At 35.9% G+C, this 26625-nt stretch overlaps 1 protein-coding gene across 4 annotated transcripts in view; it reads left to right on the forward strand.

The window, feature by feature from the left end:
• The window catches only part of SCAI (suppressor of cancer cell invasion), a 131309-nt gene that overhangs the window by 85182 nt on the left and 19502 nt on the right, over window positions 1-26625 (forward strand). For 3 of the 4 annotated variants that reach the window (XR_005058475.2, XM_037008171.2, XM_073224630.1), the window contains 12 exons: window positions 54-149; window positions 667-753; window positions 1917-2015; window positions 6899-6995; window positions 11343-11441; window positions 11590-11742; window positions 12926-13027; window positions 13272-13373; window positions 14104-14182; window positions 15827-15926; window positions 17424-17505; window positions 26043-26115. Coding sequence is in view for 3 of the 4 variants with exons in the window: in XM_037008171.2 (XP_036864066.1) it covers window positions 54-149; window positions 667-753; window positions 1917-2015; window positions 6899-6995; window positions 11343-11441; window positions 11590-11742; window positions 12926-13027; window positions 13272-13373; window positions 14104-14182; window positions 15827-15926; window positions 17424-17505; window positions 26043-26115 (1169 nt within the window). In the remaining variant the exon portion in view is untranslated. The remainder of the gene's footprint in view (window positions 1-53; window positions 150-666; window positions 754-1916; window positions 2016-6898; window positions 6996-11342; window positions 11442-11589; window positions 11743-12925; window positions 13028-13271; window positions 13374-14103; window positions 14183-15826; window positions 15927-17423; window positions 17506-26042; window positions 26116-26625) is intronic. The other variant, XM_073224627.1, reaches the window with a different exon arrangement.

Genomic DNA, 26625 nt, shown 5'->3' on the forward strand with positions numbered 1-26625 from the left:
TTCCAAATGGCACAAGAGATTTAAAATTAATATGTGCTTATTTGTTCTTACAGAGATTTGCCACAGTATGGGCAGAAGCAGTGGCAATCCTATTTTGGAAGAACTTTTGATGTTTACACAAAACTCTGGAAGTTCCAGCAGCAACATCGGTAAAGGACTTTTATAGTTAAAGGAGAGTGAATGTCCATTTTATGCTAGACTCAGTTTTGGCCTTTATTACCTCAATGCTTTTCATCTTGTGGTTTATTTTAATGTATTTCATCTTCATGACCCAAGTGAAAACAAATTGAATTCTTTCCTATTTATTTAAGGTTTTAAAATGTAATGTTCTTATCTAATTTTTAGAGATGACATTATATCTGAAATGGTTCAGATTAACTCTCACATAAGCAGGCTGTTCATGGTTTTATTCTAAAATAGGTGTTTCTTGGCCAAAGCTATGGGATGGGGAAGAGGGTGGGGGGCTATTTCTTCTAATTTAATAAGTTCTTTTTTAATTTAATTGAATGATGTTGAAATAGCATGAAAAAATCATGAATTTGAATTCTTGAGTTCAAAATTTCATGCTGAATTGGGTGGCATTTCATCCTATTATATTTACAGAGTTGGTTACTTTTGAAATTTATAGTCTCTTATTTCTATTTTCTTATCTCCTATATAAAACAGACAAGTCTTGGATAATCGATATGGCTTAAAGCGGTGGCAAATAGGGGAAATTGCATCTAAGATTGGGCAGCTATACTACCACTATTAGTAAGTGAATTGCATGTGGAAAAAATAAAGCATTGTTCTGATGTAAACACAGCATGCAGAAGTATGCATGGTATACTTACTTGGTAGGAGGAAAAACCAAGGAGTTACAAATGAAACCCAAATAGTTCACATCAGATTGATCAAGACAGCATTATGAAATGACCTTCCATAGTCATGGTAACGTTATTTGCTTCAAAGACTCACCTTCCAAACAGTCCATTAGGTCAAACTTATTTGTAATAATGACAATTTAAAAAAATACCTTAAAGTTGTTTTTATTTAAAGGAGTATGATCCTGGTTTGATATATGGTAAATGAATTTATGTTTCTTAATGGTTTCACATAAATCTTGATACTATACAGAAACATATCATAACTTGTATGTTTGAATGAGTGGTTTTCAGGAGAATACTTTAAAACTCATACTTCTAGGGTGTCTAAAAGGTTAGATGAAGTAGAGATAATTTTGATTATATCTTTAAAGCAATAACATCTATATAGTCCTACCCATGAGTCAAGGAAAGAAGAAAAACCTTTTTAGGAATTTAAGTGTTATTATCGTGAAGTAATATCAGGTATATCATAAAAAGGCTTGGACCATTTGTAGTTTTATAGGCCAGAAAATCCCTTCCACTTTCCGTCTTTTGGCACCATCCCCAAATTCCCACCATTAAAATCACTCTCTTAGTTAGAATATTTTCTTAAAAAGTGTTAGTGCTTGACATTAAGAAATTTTAAACAGAGAACCTAATTCATTAGCATCCTCCAGAGACTAATAAGACTCACATCTCTGAGTCCTGTGAGAAAAAAACTAAAGAAATGAGCCATAGAGCAAATGACTATGTATGGATTTAGGGGACATCATGAATGGTCTGGTCCTGGGTGGAAAGATTTGACTGAGTGGGTTTGGAGAGTCCCTTTGAAGAGTGAGAATAATGTGTACTTTGGGTTGCCATCAAAAAAGACTTGGGAACAGTGGAAAGGTATTTTTTTAATTGTCATTATTATTATTATTTTTATACATTTAAAGAGTGATGTGATTATTTGTTGATTCAAATTTAGGATAGTCATTCCCATCCCCTTGTGTAGAGGAATAGTGGAATAAGTATTTATCATGGTGAAGTTTGAGGCACTGTCAAATTGAAAGATTTTTTTTCTCATAGCCTACGCACATCTGAGACCAGCTATCTGAACGAGGCTTTCTCCTTCTATTCTGCAATCAGACAGAGATCATATTATTCTCAAGTCAATAAAGAAGACAGGTATGCACCTACTATGTTTGTAGGAAGAGAAAGGGAAAAGACAATTTTTAGTCTGTGTGGAAATTATGCAGAAAAGCACATATTACTCATTAATGGGCTTTACCGAGTGCCTGCTATGTACTAGGCTTTCTTAAGCATGCAGTAGTATATTACCTAAAACCAGTCAATAATAGATGTTGTAACAGGTATCACAATACTAGGGTAGTTTCAAAGCACAAAGGAGGGGGGGATTATCTTTTTATGAGAGATTGGGCCACACAGAGTTTCCTAGAAAAGAAACAGCTCCAAAGTGAGGCTTAACTGGTAATCTTTGTTCTTCCGTAGCCTGTGTAATCTTCATTCATATACATTTAAAAGTCTGTTAACAGCTGTCATGTAGGACTAAAGAAAAGGTTGTTAGTGCTGTTTGAATTTTCTTTTATAAATCCAATATTGTTTTAGTTAGGTAGTTCCACTGTTAGAAAAATCCTGGAATCCACTCATTCCAAGTAGTAACCTGTTGAGCACTTGCCATTTTTCTGGCAGTGAGGTAGAAGCATGGGTGGGAGAAGAAAAAGAAAAGAATGTGTATAGGTGTGTTGTGTTTCTTTCAGATGATCTTCTTATGGGAATTCCATTTTTGGGGTGTAGGTAGATTATGCTGCTATTAATTCCAGATGAGGATAGAATTATTGAAGAGACCAGCGATCTGCCAGAGAATCTTTGTTGCTAGAATTCCAAGAACTGTTGGAAAAGAAAGTTCACACATAGAAGATCTGAATGTTCTCTCTACTCCCAGCAATGGAACTCACAGTTACATAGAGAAAAAATTATGTTCTCTTACCACAGAAGAAAACATAGTTTTGACATATTTTTCTGGAGAACGCTTGGTGTTTGGCTATCTCAAGCTTTCTAGCTAAACAGCAGTGCTTTTTGGAAAGCCTCACTCTTGTAAATCCCCTTCATTCCCTTGCAGATCTTGTTCAAACTTGTCTAGAGGAATTTGCTTGTTACAAGTCAAGTGTGTAGAAGCTGAGTTCTGCATTTTTCCCTGAAGTCTTTTTGTCATTGCATTACTTCATTCAATTAGAAGTTCCATCAGTTACTTTTCTTCAGATTTTTTTATGGTTTGCTTCATATATGTTTGCTACAGATAGATTTCCTCCAAAGCTTTGTTTTGGCATTCATGTTGTACAGTTTGCCTTTTTGAGATAAATTGTATCTCTAAAAACATTCAAAAGGACTATGTAACATTTTATCAATATGAAAAATACGTATAAGCAAAGACCTGTTCTAAGCAATAGTAAAATACCTTGTATAATTCAGTTTTCTGCATTTTCTAATTTCCCAAAAGGGAAATTGGCCCTGAGCCCCTTTGCTTAAAATCAGTGGTTTGATTTATTAAAATCATTTCCTATCCTAATAGCAACCACCACATATGAATGGTTTTCCTGTGCTGCCTCCTAGAGCAGGGCAGATGAACAGAGGCAGGATTATTTGAACAAGCATGACAAAAATCTGTTGCCTTATAGGCCACTAATTAAAATGAAAGGAATATCCAGTGTATGGAGGCTTGACCTTGTTCCCTGTATGCTAGGAAAGACTTTGTCCAGTTGGTAGGTTGTTTGTTTCTTAGTTCACATAGGGCAAGAGGGCAAGTCAAGGTAACAGTTGGTGACAGCTGCTAAAATCAACAGGTGCTAGATTAAAACTAAGAAAATAAGTATTCCACAATTCCACAGTTGCTTTCAAAGGCAAACAGCTCTACTCAAAGGGTAAGTTCTCTCTGTGTCTCAGTGGCTAAGGATTGTATCAGAGCCAGGAAGAATGGTACGTTCCAGCAATCCCAGGGTGGCTGCCTATCACTAAGTACAGACAGCTATCAGAATGTCTCGTTTTACAGGCCCACCCTGTTGAGCAGAGGAGATGTTACCACATAATCACTTGTCCTAAGAGCTGAAAACCCTGTTGCAAATAGCTGAGGCTGAACCTGGTCAGTTAGATATGGAGAAAGTGAAGTTTCTGAGGACACAGAGGTTGGGGGTATAGGTTGGCCACCTGGAGAAACAGTTTCTCAGGCAAATGAATAAGGAGTTGGTGTCTTACAAAGTGGAGGCCTTGCAGGCTGGACAAGGCTCCAGTTCTGGAGTACCAGAAGATCTTTGTCAAGGAAATCATGATGTTAACTTTAGTGGTGACAGTATTGAAGTTTTTTTATAGTGGGGAATGTGACTCTCAACTTTGAGGACTTCTAGTAGTGGTGTTTATAAGGACTTCATAGGGACCTTTCTGCGGGGTTCACAGGATGATATTTTCTTCTGCAGTTTGCTGTGGAGTCAGGCTGTAGGCTATGGCCTGTGGTTCAGGTTTTCCGGCTTCATTGGGGTAGCCTCTCATGTATGTAAGTGGATAGCACTAACTTATTTCACCTGCACTTCACTACATTTCAACACAGCAGTTTCCAAAACAGAACGCATCCACCTACTTCTGTATGTTTATTTAGTACAGAGGTCAGCAAACTGTGTCCTGTTATTTGTACTATCTCATAGCTTAGAATAGCTTTTACATTTTTAATGTTGGTGAAAATAGAAAAGATAAATATGCTGCAGACACCGCATGTGGTCCACAAAGCCCAACATATTTCCTGTCCAGCCAGTTACAGAAAGTTTTCCAATCCCTGGTTCAATATCTGCTCATGTAATCTATATTACATAGTTGTATAATCTGTGATAGAGATTCATAGTGCCTATTTTATTTTTATCAGTTAGAGCAATTGTTTTATTAATATTTTAAGTATGAATTGGCAGCATCCTCCTACAAATTTTCCTTCTGTTTTGAATTCCCCTTCTGGCAATGTAGCAGGCTAGATAATCTAAAATACTGATCCCAAAGCACCTAGAAATGCTGAATAAAATAGAGCCACCATCCTTTTAAAGGAAAGCTTAGCTGTCAAGAAGGTAAGGGAAATCCCCAGGTCATCGATCTGTGACCGGTGCTGTGACAGCTTTGCAAGGGGTGTTTGTTTTTTGCGACAAAAAAGAACTAAGGATTTCTTCAGGAGGAGGAAAACTGAGCTAGAATACCAATAATGTAACATAATAAAGCAAAAAGCTTATTTTCAGTGAGAGATTGGAAAATGTCTAATACCATATCTAATGATTTGTATATCAAGGACAAAAAATTATAAGAATATTTGCGTAGCAGAATTAAAAATCTGTTGTAATATGCATAAAATTACAATAGGCAAATGCATGTAATTTTCAAGCTTATATGAGACATTTGTGTTACTGACTTATACTTGCCACAGCAGGTTTCAATAATTTTTCAAGTATATGTTGTCTAACCATGGGTGCAATTCCATTGAAAATTAAGAATGAAATCAATTGTTTTTAAAATCAATAGATTTGTCAGTTAGTAGACACGTTTCTAAATAACTCATGGATCAAAGAGCAATTTTTAAAATTTTTATTATGGAAAATGTCAACCATACTTGAAATTTTACAGATGGTCCCTGACTTAACAAATGACTTACATACAGATGGTTCAACTTAAAATTTTTTTACTTTACAATGGTGCAAAAGCAATACACATTCAGTAAAACTGCACTTCACTTTTGGATTTTGATGTTTTCTTGGGCTAGTGATACACAATACAGTACTCTTGTGATGCTGGGCAGCAGCAGTTAACGGCTAACACAAGTGTAGGCTCTGCTAAGCTATGATTTGCGGTAGGTTAGGTGTATTAAGTGCATTTCATTTTCTGGTGTTTTCAATTTATGATTAGTTTATCGGGTCTTAACCCGATAAGTCAAGGAAGATCTGTACTGTTGTTAAGTTTATTATATTTGTAATGTAGGATGTGGAAAACAGGAAGTGGAAATTTGGAAATGTCAGGTTTGGATTGATAAGGGATAAATATAAAGGCCAGGTATGAATAGATGTGATACTAATACTAAATAGCCTTTGATAAGTTAAGGATTGTATTCCTATTCCCAGCAAACACTAAAAGAACAGTAATGAAGAGGTATAAGTAAGAAGTGATAGAGGCTATAAAATGGGACACTAAAATATATTTGGTTAACTGAGAAGCAAGCAAGAAAGGAGCACTAGAAGAACACAGACACTGAAGGGGCAAATAGAAAAAGCAAGTGGGAGACACAGACCCAGCCAAAGCCACAAGAGGATAAATGCAAATGGTCCAAACACATGAGTATTATAAGAGGCAGAGATTGTCAAAATGGATAGAGAAGCAAGACCTAGGGTATGCTGTGTACAAAAAATGCATTAAGGTAAAAGACACAGGTGCTCAAAAGTAGAGGGATAGAAAAAGAGCATACAAACAATAACCATAAGATAACTGGCTTGATTATATTAATATCAGAAAATAAGATTTCAAAATAAAGAATTTCTTCCTGGAATTCTTTCTTCTCTTATTTTCCTGCCTGTTGTCTTGTGTTCTTCCTGATAGTCTTCATTTAGACATTACTCTCTTTAGGAAGACTTCTCTTACCCAAGATCTAGTCCTTTGGACTCAAAAAGCATCCTTTATTCTCCTACCATTATATTAGTACACTGTGTTTTAAGTATTTATCTGTCTTCCCTACATTTTTACATACCTTTCTGTCTGTATGATCTGTTGAAGAAGGGACTGTATTTATTGATTTTTTTTTACAACCATTCTACTTCTAGCACTTAGAATAGTGCCTGTTGTATCTAAGTTCTCAGTAGATATTTGTTGAATGAGTGAATATATGAATGAACAATGTGTTAAGAGTGTGGTTTATATACAGAAATGTTTATAACTGGGAAAAATGGGATCAAAAGAATTTAAAAGCAGAAAGTTGGAAAAATCAAAAAGTACATTTTCTTTTTAATCTAATGTTATTTTCCATTTATCTACCATAGACCTGAGTTGGTAGTTAAGAAGTTACGGTACTATGCAAGATTTATAGTAGTTTGTCTTCTTCTCAACAAAATGGATGTTGTAAAGGATCTGGTGAAGGTAAATATACTTTAAAGTAATCAAAATCCTAATCTCTAATTGTGTATGGATAACTTTGTTTTTAAAAAATAGATTTAAGGTTAAAATAAATTTATATATTTATATATGTAAATTATAACAACATTCAAAGTATGGTAACTTCTGACAACAGTAAGAATAAAAAAAATTTTTCAACTCTCTTCATATTTTAAACACACTAATCGGAGGTAAATATCTTAATTCCTTGCTTTTGTCCCTTCAGCATGTTTCACATTTCACCATGCATCAATGGATGATTGAGAAATGCAAACAATAGTTAAAGTATTTACTTTAAGAGAGAATAGCTGAAAGGTTAAGAAAAAGTATATACTGTTTTACAAAGGTATTGTGAATGAGTTTTGATTTTTCCATCCCCTTAGTATGTCTTTGTCAATCTGTACATCATTAACTGAAGTAATTAAGAGTTAACTGCATTCAGGAGTCACTTAATATCTGTAATTTTTACATACTATATTCTGGTTGTACTATATGTTCAGTTAGTGGTCTCAAAAGCATATGTCTTACACAGAGGCACTGAACAACATGCTAGAACAGATGGACCTAATAGACATCTATAGAACTCTACATCCAAAAGCAACAGGATACACATTCTTCTCAAGTGCACATGGAACATTCTCCAGAATAGACCACATACTAGGCCACAAAAAGAACCTCAGTAAATTCCAAAAGATTGAAATCCTACCAACCAACTTTTCAGACCACAAAGGTATAAAACTAGAAATAAATTGTACAAAGAAAGCAAAAAGGCTCACAAACACATGGAGGCTTAACACGCTCCTAAATAATCAATGGATCAATGACCAAATTAAAATGGAGATCCAGCAATATATGGAAACAAACGACAACAATAACACAAAGCCCCAGCTTCTGTGGGATGCAGCAAAAGCAGTCTTAAAAGGAAAGTATATAGCAACCCAGGCATAGTTAAAGAAGGAAGAACAATCCCAAATGAATAGTCTAATGTCATAATTATCGAAATTGGAAAAAGAAGAACAAATGAGGCCTAAGGTCAGCAGATGGAAGGACATAATAAAGATCAGAGAAGAAATAAATAAAATTGAAAAGAATAAAACAATAGAAAAAAATAAATGAAACCAAGAGCTGGTTCTTCGAGAAAACAAACAAAATAGATAAGCCTCTAGCCAGACTTATTAAGAGAAAAAGAGAGTCAACACACATCAACAGAATTAGAAACGAGAAAGGAAAAATCACGACGGACCCCACAGAAATACAAAGAATTATTAGAGAATACTATGAAAACCTATCTGCTAACAAGCTGGAAAACCTAGGAGAAATGGACAACTTTTTAGAAAAATACAACCTCCCAAGACTGACCCAGGAAGAAACAGAAAATCTAAACAGACCAATTACCAGCAATGAAATTGAATCAGTGATCAAAAAACTACCCAAGAACAAAACCCCCGGGCCAGATGGATTTACCTCGGAATTTTATCAGACATACAGAGAAGACATAACACCCATTCTCCTTAAAGTTTTCCAAAAAATAGAAGAGGAGGGAATATGCCCAAACTCATTCTATGAAGCCAATATCACCCTAATACCAAAACCAGGCAAAGACCCCACCAAAAAAGAAAACTACAGACCAATATCCCTGATGAACGTTGATGCAAAAATACTCAACAAAATATTAGCAAACCGAATTCAAAAATACATCAAAAGGATCATACACCATGACCAATTGGGATTCATCCCAGGGATGCAAGGATGGTACAACATTCGAAAATCCATCAACATCATCCACCACATCAACAAAAAGAAGGACAAAAACCACATGATCATCTCCATAGATGCTGAAAAAGCATTTGACAAAATTCAACATCCATTCATGATAAAAACTCTCAACAAAATGGGCATAGAGGGCAAGTACCTCAACATAATAAAGGCCATATATGATAAACCCACAGCTAACATCATACTGAACAGCGAGAGGCTGAAAACTTTTCCTCTGAGATCAGGAACAAGACAGGGATGCCCACTCTCCCCACTGTTATTCAACGTGGTACTGGAGGTCCTAGCCACGGCAATCAGACAAAACAAAGAAATACAACCAATCCAAATTGGTAAAGAAGAAGTTAAACTGTCACTATCTGCAGATGACATGATATTGTACATAAAAAACGCTAAAGACTCCACTCCAAAACTACTAGAACTGATATCGGAATACAGCAAAGTTGCAGGATACAAAATTAACACACAGAAATCTGTGGCTTTCCTATACACTAACAATGAACTAATAGAAAGAGAAATCAGGAAAACAATTCCACTCACAATTGCATCAAAAAGAATAAAATACCTAGGAATAAACCTAACCAAGGAAGCGAAAAACATATACCCTGAAAACTACAAGACACTCTTAAGAGAAATTAAAGAGGTCACTAACAAATGGAAACTCATCACATGTTCCTGGCTAGGAAGAATTAATATCGTCAAAATGGCCATCCTGCCCAAAGCAATATACAGATTTGATGCAATCCCTATCAAACTACCAACAGCCTTTTTCAATGAACTGGAACAAATAGTTCAAAAATTCATATGGAAACACCAAAGACCCCGAATAGCTAAAGCAATCCTGAGAAGGAAGACTAAAGTGGGGAGGATCTCACTCCCCAACTTCAAGCTCTACTACAAAGCCACAGTAATCAAGACAATTTGGGACTGGCACAAGAACAGAGCCACAGACCAATGGAACAGAATAGAGACTCCAGACATTAACCCAAACATATATGGCCAATTAATATTTGATAAAGGAGCCATGGACATACAATAGGGAAATGACAGTCTCTTCAACAGATGGTGCTGGCAAAACTGGACAGCTACATGTAAGAGAATGAAACTGGATCACTGTCTGACCCCATACACAAAAGTAAACTCCAAATGGATCAAAGACCTGAATGTAAGTCATGACCGTAAAACTTTTAGAAAAAAACATAGGGAAAAATCTCATGGACATAAACATGAGTGACTTCTTCATGAACATATTTCCCCAGGCAAGGGAAACAAAGGCAAAAATGAACAAGTGGGACTATATCAAGCTAAAAAGCTTCTGTACAGCAAAGGACACCATCAATAGAACAAAAAGGTACCCTACAGTATGGGAGAACATATTCATAAATGACAGATCTAATAAAGGATTGACATCCAAAATATATAAAGAGCTCACACCCCTCAACAAACAAAAAGCAAATAATCCAATTAAAAAATGGGCAGAGGACCTGAATAGACAGTTCTCTAAAGAAGAGATCCAGATGGCCAACAGGCACATGAAAAGATACTCCACATCGCTAATCATCAGAGAAATGCAAATTAAAACCACAATGAGATATCACCTCACACCAGTAAGGATCGCCATCATCAAAAAAGATAAACAACAACAAATGTTGGCGAGGTTGTGGAGAAAGGGGAACCCTCCTACACTGCTGGTGGGACTGTAAACTAGTTCAGCCATTGTGGAAAGCAGTATGGAGGTTCCTCAGAATGCTCAAAATAGAAATACCATTTGACCCAGGAATTCCACTTCTAGGAATTTACCCTAAGAATGCAGCACTCCAGTTTGAAAAAGACAGATTCATTCCTATGTTTATCACTGCACTGTTTACAATGGCCAAGATATGGAAGCAACCTAAATGTCCATCAGTAGATGAATAGATAAAGAAGATGTGGTACATATACACAATGGAATATTACACAGCCATAAGAAAAAAACAGATCCTACCATTCGCAACAACATGGATGGAGCTAGAGGGTATTATGCTCAGTGAAATAAGCCAAGCGGAGAAGGACAAGTACCAAATGATTTCACTCATATGTGGAGTATAAGAACAAAGGAAAACTGAAGGAACAAAACAGCAGCAGAATCACAGAACCCAAGAATGCACTAATAGTTACTAAAGGGAAAGGGACTGGGGAGGATGGGTGGGAAGGGAGGGATAAGGGCGGGGAAAAAGAAAGAGGTCATTACGATTAGCATGTATAGTGCGTGGGGGACACAGGGAGGGCTGTGCAACACAGAGAAAACAAATAGTGATTTTACAGCATCTTACTACACAGATGGACAGTGACTGTGAAGGGGTATGTGGGGGGGACTTGGTAAAGGGGGGAACCTAGTAAACATAATATTCTTTCTGTAATTATAGATTAATGATACCAAAAGAAAAAAAAAGAAAAAAAAGCATGTCTTAGTCTAAATATATGTTATCTACAAAAGATCCATTAAAATAAGAAGGCACAGGTACTATTTTTATGTATTTTTTTCTTTAAACATTTTCCTTTGTGATATTTTAAAATCAGGAATTGTCAGATGAAATTGAAGATTATACTCACCGCTTTAATACTGAAGATCAAGTGGAATGGAATCTTGTACTTCAAGAAGTAGCAGCTTTCATTGAGGTCAGTGTTTGACAAGAAAAGTCATCATAATTATGGATGAGTAAATGCCAGTGTGGTAGACTTTTTTATTGTATGTATATGTCAAGAAGAATGAATAACATATTGACATTTGTCTTGGCCATCAGCTACTTCATGCTTTTTTCTCCAGGCGGACCCTGTAATGGTATTAAATGATGATAATACCATTGTTATCACATCTAATCGCCTTACTGACACAGGAGCCCCATTGCTGGAACAGGGCATGATTGTGGGACAGTTGTCTCTGGCTGATGCACTCATTATTGGTAATTGTAATAACCAGGTAAAGAATTGTGAAGAAATTATGCTTAAAATTTCTTTGAAAAATAGTGCTTTTGATTATTGCAGAATTACTATTTCCTTGTAAATATCCTGACATCCACTTGTGAGGAAATGGCTAATTAAATTATGCTGTGTCCATATATGAACTAGATTACAGACATTTAGAAAGAATTTTTAATCACAAAGAAACAAAGTCATAATATAGTAAGTGAAAATAAGTGTGTTATGAAACAATAGAGAATTATTTCATAAATGTTAAAAGGCCTATATACATATACGTACAGGGAAAAAAACTAAAGAAATTTACCAATATCATAAAATACTTATCACTGAATAGCAGAATTATAGGTGATTTTAATTTTCTTTTTTATAACTTTCTAAATCTGAATATTACTTTTATAATCAGGCAAAAGGAGGGAGGAGTTATTTTTAAATATATTTGTTAAAAGCAAATTTCAAATCTTTTTTTCATGACAGAACAGTCCGATGATGATGATGACTGATGTTTTACTGTCCTAGAAATTACTGTAAATTGTGTTATATTGGAAAGTCACCAGTGAATACATTTTTCTATCTGCATTATTTATACAGGTTTCAATTTTAAACCCATCCTTTACACCTGTCATTTTTGTTGCTGTTAACTTTTTCTAGTACTTACCCAATTTTGCTTTTATAGTCATTAATTTGAAGATTTCTCAATTACAACCTTTTAATTTAAATTAAAACATTGCCTGCCCAAAGTTCTATAGAAGTATTATTCAGAATAGAAAAGGATGCAGCCTTAAATGTTGTATAGTACCAAAATGTAACAAAGAGCTTATAAAATATGTCCACAGCCATATTTCAGCCTGGCTATTTTGTCGAGTTAATGTGTTGTACAGAACCTATGTTTACATGGCTACTTTTATTTGTTTTTAAAAATACTTGATGGAATTGATGGATTGATAAAAGCATGTGTAGATGGAGAGATATGTGATAAAGTAAATACAGAAAAATGTTAATGTTATAGGACCTACATGATGAGCATATGGGTATCACTGTACAATTCTTTTAATTTTCTGTCTTTTGAAAGAGAATAAAATACCTGAGATCATTAAATACACATGAACATCACGAGCAAAAATATAATTGAAGACTTGAAGGGGCACATACTGCACTAATGGTCAGGTTTGTTTACCTTGTAGGTTAAGTTCAGTGAATTAACTGTTGACATGTTCCGGATGTTACAAGCCCTGGAAAGGGAGCCAATGAATTTAGCTTCCCAGATGAATAAGCCAGGAATGCAGGTGATCTTCTCCCTACGTTTGCAGTTTTGGTTAACACTCTTGCTGCTTCTCCTCCTCATGGAATGCTATTATTCAACAAATGCTATGAATGTGAATAAACAGGAGAAATAGATAAAGCATAATAACAGTAACACTGAATTTTAAAAAAAGATATTTGATAAAGTAGATAGTAAAAACAGGCATTGATAATTCTTCTGTCATATACAGCTTGTATGTATATACTGTTCTCTGTGTATAAATATAGGAATCTGCTGACAAACCTACCAGACGAGAAAACCCCCACAAGTATCTGCTCTACAAACCAACCTTCAGCCAACTGTACACATTCTTAGCAGCATCTTTTAAGGTATATATGATCCAATCCTTTTTAAAATGTGGGGGAAGTGTGCCATAAATGGAATCTGAGAGTCACTCTTCTCTTTGAATATTTAAGTAAAGAATTTAGGGAAAATATGAAAATGCAAACTGCCTTCTGAATATGTTAGTCATAGCTATTTTTGAAATAGAAATTGCTCATGATATTACGAATGCCCCTTACCTTTAATTAACAAGAATATTGATTCATTATCATTCTCCTTCCTCCAGTTTTTATTGCTAAACTATATTAGGCATAACAGTCAATGCAGAACTAACAAACAAGAACAGATGGCATAGGCATGTTAGATGTTCAGGCAGCTGTGAGAAATACTGGGTTATCTGGAAGAACCATGAGAGGTCGGGAATTCCTCCCAAAGTGTCTGTAGAGAAAACCATGGATGGGAGCTTGTCTTTTAGACCTATGGCAGGATTTTTACTTCTCCATTTCAAGTTTTTCAGAGAACATTCTGTAAATGATAAGGCTTTTGAAGCACAGAATTTCTTCAAAATCTTTGGCGATAGTTATAGAATTTAGATTAGCAGTGCTTTTTGCTGTGTAGACAGAAGTTGGAAACAGCAAGAGTGGTTCTTCTTTTGGAGAAGACTATGTTAGATTAGTTCTTGTTTTCCCCACAACTTAAAAATATTATGAATTTTAAATATAAAACTATTGTTTCCTATGTTTGTTGTTTTGCATGTGTGATTTTCTTTAATTTCAGGAGCTGCCTGCCAATAGTGTGCTTCTGATTTACCTGTCAGCCACTGGCGTTTTCCCCACAGGTCGTTCTGATAGTGAAGGTACAATAAAGGAATGCTCCCTGTTGTGAGCAGGGCTTGAATTCTCTTTAATTTCTACAAAACTGTGGCCCAGAGCCCACAGACCATCTCCAGCTTTCTAGAGAGGCTTCCAAATTGAAACCTGATCTATTTGTTGAATTGGCTATCTTATAGATATCCTAGTCTGTTTTATTTGCTGAAATATTATACACTAGGGTCCACAGACCATCAGCAAATTCACATACTAAATGCATGCCTCACTATCAGATTTGCCAAAAGCACACACACACACACACACACACACACACGGAATAACCAAGTCTAATTATCTATTTTACATCATTGGATTTTTCTGTGCCTTTAAGTGCATTAGGGAATCTGGTCAGCGGCTTCTTTGTGGCTGAAAGTCTTTGTAGAAATCAGTGCACTTTTGTGACTGTGAAAGTTCAAGTCCTTGTCAAGATTTTGTTTTCTGTCCTTCCTATATTTGGTTTTTATGCATTCAACCAGTAGAATATTGGGATGCTATTTCAGAATGAAAAGGTAAAATTGTCCAGAATATGTGAGTCAAGAATATATGAAATTGGTCAGAATAGATGAGCAGCTTGGATGTAAATAAGGCAATTAAATCTTTGGACAAAAAGAAACTTAACATCCTTAACATTTTCCTCCTCATCTGTTTGTTGAAATTTGCATTCCTTTATACAGTGCATGTCCCTACCATCTTCCGTGCATGACCAACAGAGCCTCTTGAAGTGTTAAAATGGAAACAAAACAAAATACATCTCAAAGTCTCTTCATTGCAGTGATTTTTTAAGGGATAAAATATAATACTTACATTGAAAGTGATCAGAATCAAAAACTACTTAAATGCTTTGTAATAAAATTATTTCCAAGTCCTATCCTATTGAATCAGATTTTCTGGGACCCTGCTGAACATATTGACCTCTTGTTTTATTTTTTTCAAAATACAATAGGTACTAACTGAATGGTCCTTTGAGAGAGGTTATTCCTGATATCCCACAGTTGCTGTCCCATTTAGACAAGAGTTGAGCTAACTGATATGACCAGTGGGAAAAGCCTTCTTCAAAACTGGAACTACAGTGATTGATATAATAGTGAAAAAATAGATATTTTCACACACTGAAATTTGATAATTTTTTTCTTAAAAATGATGTTTTATCAATAAGAATTTTCAAGTTCCACTCAAAATTTTCCCTAAATTTTACTACTAGTGACTCACTTTATTACATTTAAGAAATTATTAGACCTTCATTCTGTAACTTTCTTACTTAATAATTTTGTTAAACCTGAGATTTTAATTTTGCTTGAAATATAAAGATCATTTTGAGCATCCCAGATCTTTATCCCTTTTATTACCCAGAGTAATGGGATGCAGCAGATTCTTGTTTTGTTTCTCATTATATTCTGTTGATGAACTGATGAATAATTAAATGGTTTTTTTAAATGTTGAAACATTTTTTAAAAGCTGAAATAATTTAAGTAATGTATTAAGCTAGACTGTTAAATTTTAGAATATTTAAAATGTTTTATAATTATCTCCACTTGTATCAGTGAGAGATTCACACAATATCTTTGTATGTGGACATCAAATCAATGTTACTCTCCAATTGAAGTCTAGGATTCTTCCCTTTATTTTTATAGGTCCTTATGATTTTGGAGGGGTGCTTACTAATAGTAACCGGGATATTATAAATGGAGATGCCATCCACAAACGAAATCAGTCCCACAAGGAAATGCACTGGTATGTATTCTGGTTTTTCCCCCTATTATAAAAATTATAGTTCTCTCCTATAAAATGTAAAGTGAAATTAGGACTTTCTTGTAGTACTAGCAATGTTCCCCCAGATTACTTTGGATAGCACTTATTTGGATTCCGGCAATATTTCAGGCTCTATCCTAGGAAATTAGAGTTTTTGACCGATACTACTTTAAAATTTTTCATTGAATATCTATTATATGTCAGTCACTATTCAATCACTGAGGGTATGTCAGTGAACAAAATTACATTCAAGTTGTAGGAGACTGTAAATATATATGTAAGTAAATAATGTCAGGATATGATACATGTTAACATAAATACAAACTTTGTAATGTAAAGTTCTGTTGGTTTGAGATAGCATAAATAGACTTGATTGTATAGTTTCAAGTGGATTTCAGCTATGAAAGTTTGCTCTTTTTCTAAGTACATCCCATTCACTGCTTAGGCCATTATTGGCTCTGGATTTTCTGTAGCTGAGAGAGAGCAATCTGGTTATAAAGGACTCTGGACTTGCTTGAAACTGCATTTCTTCTAATAGCACTTTACATAAAAATGTTAATGTAAGTCTCAAAGTCTCTTCATTAAGCAATGGGGAAGGAAGGGCAGCAAGGGAGTTGTTTCAGATTATACATATAATAGCTAACAGTTCCCAGTATTAGTGGTGTCATTGTAAATGATTTAATACATTGTTAATACGTTAATACATTTACAAGAAAAAGTTGTATTTGAAATACAATGCAGTTTGTTGATATTGCTCATTGATACATCATTTTGTATATTTATGTTTACATTTACATTTATATGTATACATATACGTTCATTATCCACTAAGCCATGGAAAAGAGAGCATGCACACCAGAATTGTGACCTTCTTAAGCAATGGCTCTCAGTTGTGTGTTACTGGACTTCAGACTTTGTGTCCAGTAGTCCTTCTGTGTGGACCAATGACTGAATGTTTAACAAGCACCCCAGCATATTCCGGTGTGAATGTCCAGGGGAAGCATAAAGAATAGTAAGAGGGGAGCCCTACTTATTGTCTGCAATATTACAATGTAGCCTGAAATATTAAAAATATTTGAAACAGGTATACAGTTTGGAAACTCATTGAAATACAAATCTGTTTGTATTGTTACATCTTGTTTTCAAAATACATTCTTGAAAGGAGCTTTTAAATAACAAACAGCTACCTAAATGCCGACTCCTGAGGTTCTCATGTTGTGTGTTTAGTCCATCTTTAAATATATAGATTTCTCTTTAGCTTAAATATTCTTAAATTATTATTAACCCTGAATTTTTTTTCCAAAACTCTTCAAAATTTTCTAACCCAGTAGAGTTACTTTTTCTTTTACTTAATTAATCATTGTTTTTCTCTCAGTGCTATGATGAAGAGGAGATGTGAGCAGATCAAACTGAAGAGTAAGATTTCTTGAGACTTGGGCGGTACAGTTATACAATTATGCATTGTTGTTGTTTTCCCAGCCTTCATCCTGGAGATCTCTATCCTTTCACAAGGAAGCCCCTGTTTATCATTGTGGATTCATCCAATAGTGTTGCGTATAAGGTGAGTTCCATGAGATTCCTGTACATGTTAGACATTATGACAGCACCCCGAGGTAACCAGTCTGAACATGTCTTTTTATTTTGCTTTACTTTATTTAATTTTACACGGTTTGTATTTAGTCTTTCTTTTCTTTTGAGGTTGTGCATGCTAGTCAGGATCTGGTGCTATGAATAGAAACAAGAAGAAAACGCATGAATGGACACTCAGTGGAAAATAATAAATCCTCCTGAAGGAAAAAAAAATTCAAGATTTCCAAGATCTCTGGTGGGAGGTTTATTTTTGTTATATAACCCAAGATAATTTTCTTTTATAGAGGTGGAAGTATATGGGCAAATTTTATTTTCTAGTTTTCAAACTTTTTCCCTTTCTGCACGCTGAGCCTCTATAGTTGAAGTAAAATTTTATCCCATGTTATACAATTACAGTCATTGAATTCCAACATACATTGTTTCAAATGCACTTAAATTTTTTTTTTTGTGACAGTAACTAAAAAAAACGTGGCCCTGAATGCTGAAATTAGTAACAGGGATCCAACTTGAAAATCCTTTGTGTTATATTTTGCTAGTGAAGCAGTGGTTTTCAACGATTATTTAAAGAATGCAGCAGAAAAACTCTTTGAAGTTGGATATTAGGATTCAAGCTATAGTAATTTACAGGAAAATGTCTGTATCTTTGGAGTCTTTTGTGTATAGCTGGAATACTTCATTAGCAAACAGTATGTTCAGAAATATGCTGGAACCACAGAATTGCCAATTAAAACTATTTCTGTTGTGGGTGTTCATGTGATTAGATGGGGAAGCCAATATGAGGAGGTTTATTTCAGGAGAGCAGTGGAAATGTCTGGCAGCCAAGAAAGGTGATCCTAAGTATGTTTTCCATCTTAATTTTCATGTTCAGTTTCATTTTTTAAAGCAAAAGTCTGAATCCCAAGAGCCTTTAACCCACCCTAAATTTTTCAGCATATGTCCTGCTACCCATTTTGTCAAGTTTAACATTACAACTTCTTATTTTTAGGAAAATTAGCTTAATACTTTGTACATTGTGTGTGCATTGTTTTTAATCTTAAAAAGGTTTATTGGCTACCATATTTAAGCTTATAAAACAAAAAGTCCAGGCATTTTGCATCTTCACAGAATTCAAAAGAAGCATTCTGTGTCTTTGTCAAGGAAAAGAAATCATTTGCTACAAGCACAGTTTAATGATGTGACAATATGTAATACACCAGATCAAGTGTATTGCTTAGTATGATGTAGCATGTGTTTAGAGTGTTTTAGCAATCTATTAATTTCTCTCAGTTTAATTGGGCATTATTTGATACCACCTTTTATAATCTTAAGAATATCATTCACTTTATGTGCCTGCTATTTCCAGGCTACTGTTGGATGTGGAATGAGTTATTGGGTGCTTATTTTAAAATACATCATTGTACATAATTAGACATGTATTTACTTAGTTATGTATTATGACTTATTAATTCTAGATTTCAATGTTCTGATTCCCAGGATAACAGTGGAATAATAGAAAGGTTTTTTTTGTTCGTTTGCTTTTTATGGCACATGCTGTATCACTCCTCTTAAAAATTAAAAATGAAATTGTTCTAAAACATACTAATATTCAGAAATGGAATGGGGAGCCCATATGCAGTAGGCAGATCAGAGAATGGCACAGACCAATTTTGTCTTTTTCAAAATTTGTACTATTTAATGCCCCTAAATCCAGTGTGCAATTCTCTGTGTTAACATATGAAGGTGTCTGGTATTTACTTTTCCCACAAAGTATGTGTAAAAAGTCTTGAACTACCATTTTGCAAATTTATAATGAAAAAAAAGAACTGGGTGACCAATATATTCTTTCTCAAGTGCCCACTTTGCTGTATATGTTTCATACATAATGAGTGTTTTACGAACACATATGTGTCTTCTAAATGTTTCTTCATGTAAATCTAAACATTTCATGTACATTTCTTCATTTAAGTATTTTTTACTTTTATGAAAGTAACTCCTGCATATACTTTAAAGTTGTAGTTCTCAACTCTTTCTGTGCATCAGAAACATTCAGAGGACTTTTCAGAACAACTGTGCCTGAGCCCCAACTCCTGTGGTTCTAATTCCCCTGACCTGCAGTGGGCAGCAGATATCAGTATAATTTCAAGCGTGTTACCAGGGTGAGAACTACTCGGTCAACAGGTCCCAATAGATGTTACTAAAATCAGCAGTCTTCCGCTCTCTTTCTTACCTGATTTGCCTGTTCCCAAAGGTTACCATGTACATCTCTTTTTGCTAATTAATTTGATATTTAACCATTTTTCCAGATAACAGGCTGTTATTGATATCTCTTGATCCATCAGGTTTAGACATCATGGAAGAGAAACTGAGCTCTCTTTCCTCCTCTTATCCCCAGCTCACATTTATACCTTTTACCTCCTACTATCCACTCAATAGACTTAGATCATAATTTTGCTTCACTGAATATTTAGTGCTTATATTATTATGACGTCAAAATGCTTTTGACAGTTAAGCCACATGGTAAATTTTTTCTTTCCTATTTAACTTCCTGCCTTTCCTGGAGCAAATAATTGTCTCTCTTTGATCCTTGATTTTTTTCCTGATCTTATCACTAATTGAACCCCAACTCCTCACCAATTATCTGAAGTCTTTCAGTTTGTTCAGATGTGCCAGTCTCTTAATTTTATCTTCATGATGAATTATCTTCCAGAGCCTCTGAACTGGTGCTCTCTGCATATGCCCCAGAATCTCTTTTCATAATTACCCTGGGAATTCTTCGTCTCTCTTCTGTGTTGGATCCTGTTTCTGGAATCCTCTGTCTTCCTTTTGGACACTACATTTACTCTCATTTTGGCTTAGCATCTCCTACAGTAGCTTCCTGAAGAAGAGTGAATATGAGGCAAAATATTTGAAGTCTTGCACTTCTGCAAATGCCTTTGATTTACCCTCATACTTTAGTGATAGTTTTGGTATAGGTTAGAAATTATTTCCCTTCAGAATTTGCTAGGCATTGTTGCATTGTTTTCTAGCTTCCAGTATTTATTAAGAAGTGCAAAAAATTTGATTCTGGATTCCTTTACAGGATCTGTTTTTGGTCCCTGTAAGCTTATAGGATCCTCTCCTTGACCCCAGTGTTTTTCAGCTTCTTAGCAGTGTGCCCTGGTCTGCGTGTGCTTTTTACCATCTTGCTTTGTGTGTACTTGGTGAGTTCTTTCTGTTTGGAAACTGCCCATTTTCTTGAGTTGTTCCATTGATTTCCTCCCCGCCATTTTCTCTGTTCTTTCTTTTGGGAACTTTTGTCATTCATATATTAGATCTTCTGGTCTAGTCCTATGATTTTCTTGTTGTTTATTTTCCATCTTCCAGTTTTGTGCTCTTTAGGAAATTCCTTTCCCTTTATCTTCTAACTGTTTTATTTTCATTTGTTCTCTAGATATTTATTCCATAAAGATATAGCTGTGTTTGTATGTATAAAACATAACATACATATACATATGTAAGTATCTCAGTTTTTATCCTGGTTGAAATATCTTCTCTATCAATGATTATTTTAAAATTTCTCCCTGCATGATATCTGTCTCCTCCATGTTGATGTGTTTCTGTTTGTTTTTGCCTGTAGATTTCATATTGGAGACTTTCCTCACAGTATTTTAATTTTTGTTTGCTCAGATTTAAAAGAGTGGAAACTAGCAAGATGGCCAGAATCTGAGGTGGATAGAACTTGTCGTACAGGGCGACTATCTATTATCAGTTGGATAATGTCTGATGTCAGTATCTTTAGGTCTTTTTCTTGGTCTGGCCATATTCACCAGAGCAAACTATTCTTCCTGGAATGTAAACATCAGCATTGTGCTGTTTTCCTTAAAGTCTGTGTGTGTGTTTATATTTATATATACATGTATCTTTATGTCCCCACCATGTCACAGTTAAAGATTCTTAATAAATATATATTGAATGATTAAATGAAAATAGACACTATTATCCTTACTTTACAGTTGAGGAAACTTGGCCTGTGGAAGTTAGGTATCTTGCTTAACTGAGGCCAGCAGTCTTTCTCATTCCAAAGCCCAAGGTCTTTCCACACTTGGGAAGAGAGGAGCTTTGCATGCTAGTTTGAGCCTCATTTCAGAGGAGAGTGATTGAAATGCCAAAATCTGTATAGCAGGTATGGCCCACATTTTGGCTCTTACATTTCCATTAGAGAATAGGCAAGTTGTAGTGGCCTTATCTGCAGTAGTGTAGAAGTTTAAAAAAAAAAATCCCTCAGTCATTTTGGGCAGCAATTCTTTTAGTTCTGCTTTCTTTTCTTTGGAAAAAGACAATCCTTTGAGTATTTAAGTATTTATGACAGCTGGATTCCTGCCAGTGAACATGACTACACATTTGTCAAAACAGTCATATTTGTCTAAACAGCCTTGACCTAAAGTATTTGACTGATAGCTGCAAATTGCTGCAGCCTATTAAGGCATCCACCTTCATAACAAGATTATGTAAGAGCTCTCTGCCAGTCAGCCTCATCCATTCCTTTTCTTTCTTGCCACTTTGAAAGACCATCTCTTTGGTTTTGGCCTTCTGCAGTTATAGTGTGATATATCTAGGTCTTGTTTCTTTATATTTAACTTAGTGGGATTTGTTGAACTTTTTGAATTAATAAGTTGGACGTTTTCATTATTGTTGGAAAATTTACAGCCATTGTCTCTTCACATGTTGGCCATACCCCAGCTTTTCTGTCATCTCCTTTTGTGAATCTGATTATATATACATGCACCATTGGCATGATGTCTTCCACAGCTCTTGATCTCTCTTATGTATTTTTCCATCTTTTTGTTTCTGTGGTTGAGGTTTGGATTTCTTCTGATCTTTCCTTCAGTTCACAAATTCTTTCTTCAGCTAGGACTGACTTGCTATTAAACCCGTTTATTGAGTTTTATAATCGTAGTGTTTTTCATTTCTAGAGGTTCTACCTGGTTCTCTTTCAAATAATCCTTTGCCCTTTATAATTCTCTATTTTCAATTTTTTTCCACATTTCTTTAAGCTTGATGAGCATACTTATTTTATTATTGACTGTCTGACAGTTCTGCTTTTGCTGCTCGTAGACACCCTTTGTTGTTTTTGTTTCCTTGCCTGCTTGATTATCTTTGACTAGTTTCTTCTTATCCTTAAAATTATTTGCGGAAATGCACTGAGCTCCAGAATGCAAGTGTAAGATAAATTCTAACCGAAGTGAGCTGGCGACGAGGCAACAAAAGGCCAGGCAGTTTATTTGAGCGCGATCCCAAGCTAGGTACACCAGTCTGCACAGACACAGGCCAGAGAAGGCGCGCCCAACCAGACAGGCGGGGAGTTTTTATAAGCACAGGAAAGGGATGGGGGGAAGTGGGCCGCACCAGGGGTATGTGGGGAATTTTTATTGGTTTAGGGTCAGTTGATGGACAGCCAGAGGTCTCCTCCTTCCGGATGGAGGAGGTCTGCATCCGGGGTTTGTCAGCACGTCATGGGAATGGAATCCAGGAAGCGCTGTCCGTTCTTTCCTTATATGGCACAGAGCTATTTGGTGCTGTCTTTGTTCCACTTGCACTGTCTTCGCTTTCCTCCCTCCGGTACCTCCAGCCTTACAGCAAGTACATTCATCCAGAGAGGGTCTGCATTTGCTTCTGCTAGATACCTGGAGGCACTTCCATTTTAGACTGTGGTTTGGGGATTACTTAATGGTATGAATTTGGGCTGCAAACATGCTAGAGGGCTGGCTTGTAGTTAAACCCTCGGGGACTGTTTGGTTAGTTTTGTTTGTTTGTCTCTGCTCTGCACCAGTTTTCTTTGAAGTCCCCTGAGGAGTGGTCATGAGGGAAAGCAGGTGAGAAGTCTGGTTTGAGTTCATCCTTACACCTTTAGGGTCTCAATTTAACAGGGCCAGTTTGCTATTAGACTTCCATGTTAAGCAGACCCTGAGCTTTGACTTCTGTCCACGTCTTTGGATAAGGCCTATAAAACCTGAATTCAAGTTACCCGATTGCCATAGGGCAAAAGAGCTCTGGAGTCTGTCTTTTTTCTCAGTCCATCTGCTGGTGTTTTCCTCAGCTCTCTGCTCCCTGACCTCTCTTATTGGAGTGCCCTGGCTTCCATCCTTGTTCCTCTTCCTTTCCAATGTCAGTGGACCCCCTTGAGTCCACTCTGTGGACTCATCTCTATGCTGTTAAGTTCCAAATTTACGTCTCTAGCCCAGACCTCTTGGCTACTCCGGTCTTGAATATAGGCTACCCACAGCACCTCTCTCGTTGGTAATTCTAATAGTGACTGTAAACTTAATATGCCCATGACAGAATTCCTAGCCCTCTTCCACCCCCAGCTTTCCCTATATCAGTTTATGACTATCATGTTTTTAAAGTTACCTGGGCCCAAATCCTTGGTTTCCTTCTTGACTCCTCTTTCTCTCACACCCTGTGTCCGTCTCAGAAAATCCTCCTGGCCGTGACTAAGTGTCCCGAATCTCCCCACCTCCACTGCCTCTGGTCCACACCCCTCGTCTCTCCTGGGATTATGGCAGTAGCTTCCTCACTAGTCGTCGTCATCCTGCCCTAGCTCCCCCACAGAGTGTACCTGAAAGTCAGATCGTGTCACTTTTCTACTCAGTCTCTGAAGTCTCCTCATCTCCGAGGAAGGCTTTATGTTGTCTGGCCTGGCACGCCCCCTCCCTCCCTCCAGTGCCTCTCGGATCAGATCTCAGATCTCTTTCCAGTCTCCTTATCACTCAGTTCTCTGCGGCCGCATTGACCTTGCCCCTGAAACACCCTGGCAGTCTTCTGCTTAGGATCTTTGTGTTTTCTTCCACCTGCCATGAATCCTCCTCCAAACATACCCACATTGTTCTTCAGGTATTTGATCAACTGAAGTCTCAGAGTAGGGTCTTCCCTACTAGCCCAATTTAAAATTAAATGCCTCCTCAGCCCTCTTTATCCACCTTTGTTTATTTTTCTTAATAATCATAACAGTTAGCTTCCATATAGTGCCATACACTATTCTAAGCACTTTACAGAGGTTAACATATTTAATCCTCTCACATCCTGTGTGTTACTTTTACTGTCCCCATTTTACTGATTAGAAAACCAAGACACAAAAAAGTTAACTAATTTGCCCAAGGTCACACACACAACTCATAGGTGACTGAGTTGGTATTTAAACACAGTCTGAGTATAAATTCTGTACTGATAACCATCCTGTATGCTGTCTTTCCATATGTAGCACTTGTTACCTCTATGAAATTATATAAATTTTTTATTCAGTTTACTGTGGATCTCTACCTGCCACCTCTACTGCTATCAGCACCAGAAAGATAGGATTAAAATTTTTTTTTAATCTGTTAGGTTTACTGTTGTATCCCTAGCACCTAGAACAGTGTTCAGTCCACAGGTTCAGTGAGTATTTGTTGAAGGACAGATCTTTAAAAAGGATACGATACAATGTCTGTTTTAAAGTTGTAAGATGTTTTAAAGTCTCAGTTAAGTAGATGATTTTCTGGGAGAAAAAAATCTAATGTTCATAGGGAATCTGAAAATCGCAGTCACAGAGTATAAAGTAGAGGAGAGTGATCAAAGAATCTCCTTTTTCCCACAAAAAGGGCTCTGATCCTTTTGGGTTTACCAATAAATAGTTTTAAGCTTTTAGAATCAGGTACATAATTCCAGAGCAATGCAAAAGATCAGAGCTTTCTAATTCATTCTATAGCAGTTAGGCCACGAGACACTGGTATGACCTTGAGCATGTCCTTAGTCTTGACTAGCCTCTTTTTCCATCTCTGTAAGACAGGTTGGCAATACTGATCTTACCAGAGTCAACATTATAGGTTAGGATCTAAGGAGACTAGGATAGTTCTGGAAAGTGACTAGCACTCAGTAAATGAAAGGAATTATTATGATAAGGATACCATTTCAAGACAAAAATAGCACAAAGGAAAATTATTATTTTCATTGCAGGAAGAAATCTGTGGTCATTTTTATTGAGGTTGGTTTGAATAAATCAGTGTAATGAAATCTTTAGAATGGGTTCTTCTCTAAGAACATAGTATGTCTTTCCATTTGTTCAAGTCTTCATTTTTATCTTGCAGGAGTGTTTTTAGTTTTTTTTCTTTTTTTCACTTCTTCTTGTTTTACCATTTATGATTTTACTTCCAACATAGATCTGCCTTTAAGGGAAAGGATATCCTTAATCATGCAAAGAGTATGTTGCCTGATAGGGTGGTTTCTTGGTAGACAGCCAAGTGGCCTCTCTGTGTAACATGGCAACCATGTATATTCCTTTATTTTAAAAAGTCAATAGTTTACTTAGAGAACTTCATTATTTTGAGAGGTCCTACTATGTATGCATGGTAGTCATACATGAATGGCAGTTTCTTTAGCTCTTACTTAAGTTTCTGCTTCTGCTTATAAGTATAATAGGGCCCAATCTGTACACTTAGTGATGTGCTTTGGAAAATTGCCAAGTAACTAACTTTGGTCAAATCTTTAATTAAAGTTTTAAATTCTTATATATTCCAGAATTTCACAAACTTATTTGGACAGCCACTAGTCTGCTTGCTTTCTCCTACAGCATATCCAAAAGCTTTACAAGGTATGTTCTGTCATTACCTGTTACACCCATAGGTTATAAATAAACACTGCCTACATTTTGAATCATGGTCACATGTTTTATAATGTTTAATGTGGCAGGTGTCAATATGAAATAAACCCAGAAGTCTTACCAAGAACCAGATTTCTTTAATGTGCTACCATTAGACCTTGAGATAATTTTAAAAGTAATGATAAATCATCCTTGAGAAAAGGGTGGTCTTGGTCCCTTGCTCTTCGGGACTCATGACTTGTGAATTTTAAAATTTGTTTTGCAGGTGTTTGTTTTGGTGCACTTGTCATTGTCCATGTAGTATGATTCCCATATCTCTGGCTACATATTTCAGGCATCTTTTAAGACCATGAGATTTCTGGTCTAGAAAACTTCTCACCCTATGCCTAAGAGTTAGGGTAACCTAACTGGCACCACTAAAAGGGTTTCTTTTATTCACATTTTTACCTTGTTGTATTTTTTTTAAATAAAAGAACCTCTTCTCAGTGTGCCAGAGAGGCA

Source organism: Manis javanica, chromosome 2 (assembly GCF_040802235.1).
Source record: "Manis javanica isolate MJ-LG chromosome 2, MJ_LKY, whole genome shotgun sequence".
Lineage (NCBI taxonomy): Eukaryota > Metazoa > Chordata > Mammalia > Pholidota > Manidae > Manis > Manis javanica.